The following is an 8723-nucleotide window of genomic DNA, read 5'->3' as shown; positions in this document are numbered from 1 at the left end:
TTAAAGACAAAGTAATAAAGAGGATTTAATTTTTATTTACTTTGAAGATGCTTTTAGATTTCTAAAAAGACAAAGTTGCCCATTTAACTGATTTTAAAAGCAAATTTGGGTGGACTTCTGGTGATTTCCAGTTTGTGCTTCTATGAGCATTATTAATTTGGTTTTGATGGTAGCAGTTTAATATTCAAGATAAAATTGCAAACAAATTTAATTATTAGAACAGCAATTCAAACTTCTGTTAGAGTCAGGATTCTTTAGAATGTCCCCAAATGGTTGCTTACAGCTCAGATTGACTAAAATGGTCTGTGAATGTATTTATAAAATGAGCTTATTTACCTCAAACATTAATTTGGCAGATTCTTGCTACTTCCTTAACCCACTAAAAGTAAATCTGGGCAATTGATGGAATTCACTGGAACTTTTTAAACTCTGAGATGAGAGTTTTTACACATCCCATGGAGAAAGGAGAGCAGGTTAAGTGTATAGAATCTCACTGGCATTTCAGATGGTTTAGGCAGTGGTCATAAACTGCACATTAGAGTCCCCTGGGGTGCTTTTAAAAGGTCATGGTGCCCAGACCCCAGCCCTAGCGCACTTAAGCAGACTCTGGAGGAGAAGGCCTTGGCATCAGTAAGCAACCAGGGTGACTCTAATCATGCAGGGAGAGTGACGGACCACTGCCCTAGAGTGTTAGCTTTACTCGTTCAAAAGCATTAAACCTTCAAACCAGAAGAAGTTAGCAAGGCAGCTGACGAAACAGGGTGCAAGGAAATTTGGGGGTTAATCTGAACTGCTTCTTTGCCCAGGCCGTTCTGGGTTAGGCTGGAAATTTTGGCTCCAAGGTGCCCCTTTCTGCAGTCTGATATGTCCTGATTGGTTAGCAAAAGCCTAGTCTTTCTAGACCTTCCTTTGCCAAATGTTGGTGTCCATCCCTGCATAGGGAGAGATGTCTCACAGTACTGTGCGAAGGCGAGAATACAGTGTTTCCTTGGGTTATGAATGGTGAGTAGGGCCCTGGAGAGCATATAGGGTGAAGATCTGAACTACTTACTAGGACAGAGGTTAGGGCATACTATTCAGCTATGGGCACAACCGCTATCAATTGATACCCTAAAGTGAACTGCTAAGATCTCTTAACTGCGGCTGGGTGTGATGACATACTTCTATAATCCCAACATCTCAGGAGGGTTGCAGGTGCGAGGACAACTTCAGCAACTTAGTGAAACCTAGTTTCAAAATAAGAAGGACTGGGGATATAGCTCAGTGGTAGAATGCCCCTGGGTTCAGTACTCAGTACCACCAAAATCGATCAGTCAATCAATCATTGCGTAACTATGGTTTGCCAGATGCAGATGCTTCTTTTTGATTTTTAAGGTGTTTCCTAGATCACTTTTCAGATTTAGATGATGTTAGTAGCTCCTTTAGGAAGGTGTTGCTATCTACTTCTGTCTTTGCAAGGGCCTTGAAACTTACTTGAAACTTCTTACTTCATAATGGGTTGTGCACAGAGGGCAAACATCCCACTCTTCGTTTCTCCTACTGAAGTGATAAACAACCATGGAATTCTCGTATCGCTAGTGTTAGATGTCCTGTACACGTTATTGGGGAGATGGAGATGCTTTCACTTCTTTGCCTATCTCAGAGAGCCTGCTTGGGGATGAGTGGGGGAGGTACATTGGACAGACAGCTCTCTTCATGTTACTGAGACCCTTGCTTTGTCTTTGTTTACCAAAGGACCAGGAGCCACCAAGACGGCCAAGTCCTCAGCTGTGCCTCCAGGCCTCCCTGTGTATTTGGACCTGTGCTATATTCCCAACCACAGCAACAGTAAGAATGTTGATGTTGAATTTTTCAAGAGAGTGAGGTCGTCCTACTATGTGGTGAGTGGGAATGACCCTGCTGCTGAGGAGCCCAGCCGGGCTGTCCTGGATGCCTTGTTGGAAGGGAAGGCTCAGTGGGGCAGCAACATGCAGGTAAGGGCCCGAGGACCTTGGCTGCACTGTGGTTGAACTGGGGCCAGAGGCAGAGGGAGGGAGCCATGTTTAGCAAGGCACCTTTGTCATTGAGGATCTGTACAAGGTGCCTCCCAAAACTGTCACACATGAAATCTCCTCAGGACAAAGTCAGTTTAACCCACAGAAGATGGTCTAAAAGAGTATTTTTTTTAATTCGTTCTTTTTAGTTATACATGACAGCAGAATCCATTTTGATCTAATTATATTAGCATTGGATATATCTTATTTTAGTTAGAATTCCATTCTAATGGATGTACATGATGGTGTTGTTTTCATATATGTACATGGGAAAACTATGTCAGATTCATTCTACTGTTTGTTCCTTGCCTATCCCCACTCCCTTCCCATCATTCCGCATTGTCTAATCCACTGCACTTCTACTCTTGCCCTCACTGCTCCTTTCACATTATCAGAGAAAATATTCAACCTTTGGTTGTTTGGACTGATTTACTTCACTTAGCACGATAGTTTTCAGATCTATCCCTTTGCTGGCACATGTTATAATTTCATTCTTCTTAATGCTGAGTAATACTCCATTGTGCATATATACCGCAGTTTCTTTATCCATTCATCTATTGAAGGACACCGAGGTTGGTTCCATAATTTAGCCATTGTGAATTGAGCTGCTATAAACATCGATGTGGCTACATCACTGTAGTATGCTGCCTTTAAGTCCTTTGGGTTTATACTGAGGAGTGGGATAACTGGGTCAAATGGTGGTTCCATTCCAAGTTTTCTGAGGAATCTCCATACTGATTTCCAGAGTGGTTGTACCAATTTGCAGTCCCACCAGCAATGAATGAGTGAACCTTTTCCCCCACATCCTCACCAACATTGTTACTTGTATTCCTGGTCATTGCCTTTCTGGCTGGAGTGAGATGGAATCTCAGTGTAATTTTAATTGCTTTTCTCTAATTGCTAGGTACGTTGAACATTTTTTCATATATTTGTTGACCCTTAATATTCTGTGAAGTGTCTGTTCAGTTTCTTTGCCCAATTATTGATTGGGTTATTATTATTGTAATTATTTTTATTTTGGTGTTAAGTTTTTTGAGTTCCTTATATATCCTGGAAATTAATGCTTTATCTGAGGTGGCAAAGATTTTCTCCATTCTGTAGGCTTTCTCTTCACACTCTTGATTGTTTTATTTAATGTGGAGAAGCTTTTTGGTTTGATGCCATCCCATTTATTGATTATTAATTTTACTTCTTGCTCTTTAGGAGTCTTATTAAGGAAGTCAGTTCCTGAGCCAATATGTTGGAAGGTTAGGGCTACATTTTCTTCTAATGTGTGCAGATTTAGTCTAATACTTAAGTTCTTAATCCACTTTAAGCTGAGTTTTGTGCAGGGAGAGAGAAAGGTGTTAAATTTAATTCTGCTGCATATGGATTTCCAGTTTCCCATCACCACTTGTTGAAGAGTCTATCTTTTGTCCAATGCATGTTATTGGCACCTTTGTCTAGTGTGAGGTAACTATATTTTTGTGGGTTTGACTCTATCTTCTTTTCTATACTATTGGTCTTTTTGCTTGTTTTAGTGCCAAAACCATGCTGTTTTTGTTACTATAGCTCTATAGTATAATTTTAGATCTGGTATTGTGATGTATCCTGCTTCACTTTTCTTGCTAAGGATTGCTTTGGCTATTCTGGGTCTCTCATTTTTCCAAATGAATTTCATGAATGCTTTTTCTATTTCTATGAAGAATGTCATTGGGATTTTAATAGGAATTGCATTCTATCTGTGTAGCACTTTTGGTAGTATGGCCATTTTGACAATATTAATTCTGCCTATCCAAGAGCTTGGGAGATCTTTCCATCTTCTAAGATCTTCAGTTTTTTTCTTTAGTGTTCTATAGTTTTCACTTTAGAGGTCTTTTGCCTCTTTTGTTAGATTGATTTCCAAGTTTTTTTTTTGTTTTGTTTGTTTTTTGAGGATATTGTGAATGGGATGGTTTTCCTAATTTCTTTTTTAGCTGATTCATCATTGTTGTACAGAAATGTAATTAATTTGGGTGTTAATTTTGTATCCTGCTACTTTGCTGAATTCATTTATGAGTTCTAGAAGTTTTTGGTAGAGTTTTTTGGGTCTTCTCAATATAAAATTATGTCATTGACTCAGAGGTATTTTGAACTCTTCTTTTCCCATTTGTATACCTTTTATTTTATTCTTTTACCTAATTGCTGTGGCTAGAGATTCAAGGACTGTGTTGAATAGAAGTGGTGAAAGTGGGCATCCCTGTGTAATTTCTGTCTAAAGTAGTATTCTTGATGCCACCAACAACCAACACTTTGGAGGAAAGCCACCTTACCTAAGGCATAATCTATTCATCTATAAAATGGACTGAAGGTTAATTGCCTTCCCCCAATATATGAGTATTGTGCATGCAAATCAAAGTGGTTATATTTCCACGGGAGAGCTGCTGAAGAAGTGCATTCACTCCTTTGTTTTTTATGGATGGACCGAAGGTAAGAACTTTAGAAAATCAACTGTCCAGGTGAAATTCCATAGTAGGAGCATTGACTCCTAAAGAATATGCCTAACTCCCAAACCAAGTGTCTAGCTATGAACCACCCTGTCAGTACGGTTGGGATCTTTGTTCATCCAAATTTTACTTATGCTTCTGCACAGGATCATTAGTAAACTATGTTTGCATACTATTAAATAGAATTGCTTATTTAATCATATGAAATCTAATGTAGCCAAGCGCATTAGATTTCACACCCCTATAATCTCAGCAACTCAGGAGGCCTGCGGTAGGAGGATGCCAAGCTTGAGGCCAGTCTCAGCAACTTGGTCAGACCATGTCTCAGGGGAGAAAAAAAAAACAACTGGGGATATAGCTAGCTCATAGCTCATTGGTGGAGTGTGCTTGGGCTCAATCCCCAGTACCACAAAAAAAGGTAAAAGAAATCTAATGTGAAACAGCCAATTGCCTCCTAAGGAATATTACATTTTTAAGTCATTAACCACCTATCCCACTCACCTACCCCCCAGCCACACATGCAAAGACACATATCTTCATTTCCAGAAAAATGTTAGTTACACCTAGTGGGTGGGTTTTCTGAGGATGTTGAGCTACAATAATAACTAAAACTCCTTTGACTAAATATACATTATCTTTTATGCAAAACTTCCTGGCTGTAAGAAATAGCCTTAATCAAGGTACTTAATGAACATTAAAGGATTGAAAAAACAACAGTGAATTTAGATGAACTAATTGACAAGTCTCTAGTTGCCTTTGGTTCTAGTCTTCCACTCTTTTTTGTGTGTATTTATTCTGGTTCCTTGCAAATGTAGGTTGAAAAAAAAGACTTGCATTCCTTGAGGAAAATAGAACATTTTTCTTTCATTCCCCATCTTCTAGTGGTCTAATACCTTGGGTTTGTACTATTTTTGCATCTGGTTTCTGTCCCTGCCCTTAAACAGCTATTTTCTCCCTGCAGGTAACTCTGATCCCAACTCATGACTCAGAAGTGATGAGGGAATGGTACCAGGAGACCCATGAGAAACAGCAAGACCTCAACATCATGGTTTTAGCCAGCAGCAGCACAGTGGTTATGCAAGATGAATCTTTCCCTGCATGCAAGATAGAACTGTAAAAACCAAGGCCAGCCACACCACAGGATTTGAACTTTGTTTCCAGAAATTCTTCAATTTGAAACTACCTTTTCTAAAACGCCAATTCATCTAATTAAGTCGCCGAACAGTTACCTGCCAAATGCTATCCTGTGTCATGGTGACGCAAGTCACTAATATTTCTCAGTTTTTGCTGATTGCTAAGGGAAGTAACAGTATTCCCACAATAGGGTTCAAGTTACTACAAAATTACCTACCCCAGTTCATCTCTGCTGAACATTTGGAAACCATGCACTAGCAAACCCAACTGACTTCTGCTAGGTAGAGGCATTTGTCTTAGAGAGAGAGAGAGAGGGAGGGAGGGAGAGAGGGAGTGAGGGAGTGAGCGCACAAAGAGAATGCAGGAGAGAGAGAGAGAGAGGAAGAATGAGAAAGAAAAAGAATGCAAGAAAAGGAGATGGAGTGGAGAGGTTCTGGTGAGATACCCAGAGAGGAAAAGAGAGAGCAGGGTGGGGTAAAGAGAAGAAAACCAACAATGAGGTCTGCATTTCCTCAGGCAGTAGGTATTCTGTAGTCTACACAGGCCAAGTTTTCCATTTTTGTCAGTCTTAAGTCATCATTTTCTAAAGCAAGCTGGCTAGAGGAATACAAAAAGAACAAAACTTGTCATGAGGGCATGTGAGATTGTCACGCCTTAATTAAGCTCCTTCAGTTTGAAGGCTGCACATTGACATGCTGTAGTGAGTGTAGACCGCACACACAAGTGGAATGAGCCCCATTCAGAACTCTCAGACTCTTTAGACACACGAGTAGATTGATCTAAGGCATGCTCCCAGCATTTGTCCACCCACTTAGTCCACACTGCGTCAATTAACCTGCATGCGTCAACGCCCAAGTCCACCCCAATTAACTGAAGCAAATACCAAAGCAGTTGGGAGTACATATGGTAGACAATTTGCCTTAGGAAGTGACTTGAATGTACAAAGATACTTGATGCACTTATTTTTTAATGAGAGACAGCAAGTTTATAAAACATCCGTGTAGGATTATAGATACTCCAGTTGAAGAAGCACGTGTGTGCACATGGGGGTTACTAGAAGTTGATCTGATTGGTCCAACAGTTTGATGCTGAGTCATGCGTGCTGAATACCACGCCAGTGCACCCGTGATCCCTCAGCCAAACAAGTTGCACCTTTCATAGCTTCTTCACTACTGCAAATTCAAGACTGAAAAGGCTTCTATGATCAGAACTGGGAAAACAGTGAATCTTATGGTGGAAGAGGTTCTCAGCAAGTGTACAGTATTTACCTTCCTTTGTCTTACATTGGCTTTTTTAATTTTCCATTAATTTCAACATGATTATGGGAACAAGTGTACAGAACTTTTTTTTTTTTAGCTATGTGAGAACTTTTCATAGATGAACTTTTTAACTAACGTTTTAATTTACAGGAAAATACAAAAGAAAAATTTCAAGCGATAGTCTTTTTTTTTTAAGTGTTTCATAAGACAAAAATTGAATAATTTTTTGAAGTTCTGGCAAGATTGAAGTCTTAAGATTGCAGTAATAATATTTATTAAAAACCCAAAACTACCAGGAAGAATGATACCTCCCACCTTTTGATTCCCATAACCTAAAAATTTGAGTATGGGCTATTTGAGAGTGGGAGAGAACAGCATGGTAGGCTAATTTCAGGGGCTTTACGAGTCTATCACCCAGTGGTACCCTACATACTTCTTTCAAGATCTTCAACCATGAGGTAAAAGAGCCAAGTTCAAAAGAACCCTAGCACATGGGATTTTCTTTTTTGGAAAAAATAAGTAATAGATTGACAACAAATGAATCCCCCACTCCTGTTGTTCATCATGTAGAGTTCAGACATACTGTCCATCGCTGTCATCATTGAACCATGAACCTGGGAAGCCAGATCATGATTAAAACTGACGTCCGGTTTCAAGTTGCAGCTCCATGCACCCAGTGTTCGGATGTGGCAAACTTCTCAGTGACAACTGTGCTGTGCTCTGTAATGTCACGTTTCCTGCAGACTCTTAAGATCTACGGAGTAGTGAACAATGACCTCATTTTATTTTCTGTGTTAGTTATTTATTTCAGAATTAACATTTTAGTTTATTTTTGTCTGTTAAGTGTTTGTTTTGCACTGCTAACTAATATGAGGGTTTAAACAATGCTTCTTCAGGGTCCCTCACTGAGGACCCGTGCAGTCTACTTAATGCTGTGAATTACATTTTCCAAATGTTTAACTTTTTTTTAAGAAAATTAATACTTTATTTTTGTTAGGCTTCTCTAGGAATACAGTTTTTATTTATTGCCCTATTTCTTTTTAAGTTTTTAAAAATAACACACTAAGGGTACAAAAATGTCACACCTGATGGAAGAGTCATTGTGACCAAAATGGGTTTTATTGAGCATAAACTCATCTACCTAAAACTTCTTTTATGAGAAGCCCATAAAATTACTCAAGTTTATTATTTAATGGTTAGTTATTGAGTTGGTTCACAAAATGCCTGGGAAGAGAAACATTTCCTAGCCTTCTTGCCAAATCCAGACCTCTGGTTGATTTTTCTTTGATAGAAGATGGAGTTACTTTCCAATTTTCCAAATTAAAGTTACTTAAGTTGTATATTATTTTGCTTTTAAAAAAAGTGCAAACACTTTTGGAGAATTATAGCCAGTCTTCAGTTATAACCTCTCTACCCACTCCTTGCCCCCAACCCCCTACTCCTCTATGGAATTTAATGAGAAAAATATAAAAAACTGTCATTGGTCAGCTGGCTCTTTTTCCTATGAAATCTATCAGTACTGTCCTCCATTCGTTGTTCTCTATGATGGCCACAGAGCCTGAGTATACCAGGAAAACCAATATTTGCATTACAGGTTGCTCTTGTCCTTCTAGACATCTTTCCTACCTGTGTGACTAACCTAATTTTGCTAGTTCCATAAATACACAATTAGTTTAGTAACAGCCATCAGAAAGTACCATGTACCTTCATGGTGAAAGCTAAAACTCGACACAGACTTCTAGGAGCTTTGTTCATACCGATTACTTAATCCAATTGTATAGATTTGAATATTTGAGTGGAAGGAATTTCCATTCTCTTTAAATGATGGGATT

At 39.1% G+C, this 8723-nt stretch overlaps 1 protein-coding gene across 2 annotated transcripts in view; it reads left to right on the top strand.

Annotated features, from left to right (window-relative positions):
* Map1b (microtubule associated protein 1B) overlaps window positions 1-7852 on the top strand; it is a 101989-nt gene extending 94137 nt beyond the window's left edge. For both annotated transcript variants that reach the window (XM_046427376.2, XM_046427387.2), the window contains 2 exons: window positions 1735-1973; window positions 5460-7852. In XM_046427376.2, coding sequence (XP_046283332.1) covers window positions 1735-1973; window positions 5460-5615 — 395 coding nt within the window. In that variant the 3' untranslated portion in view covers window positions 5616-7852. The remainder of the gene's footprint in view (window positions 1-1734; window positions 1974-5459) is intronic.
* The last annotated feature ends 871 nt before the right edge of the window (window positions 7853-8723 follow it).

Source organism: Marmota monax, unplaced genomic scaffold (genome assembly GCF_021218885.2).
Source record: "Marmota monax isolate L192 unplaced genomic scaffold, Marmota_monax_Labrador192_F-V1.1 WCK01_AAM20220418_F8-fsc00018, whole genome shotgun sequence".
NCBI lineage: Eukaryota > Metazoa > Chordata > Mammalia > Rodentia > Sciuridae > Marmota > Marmota monax.
This window is presented reverse-complemented; position numbering and strand designations above follow the sequence as displayed.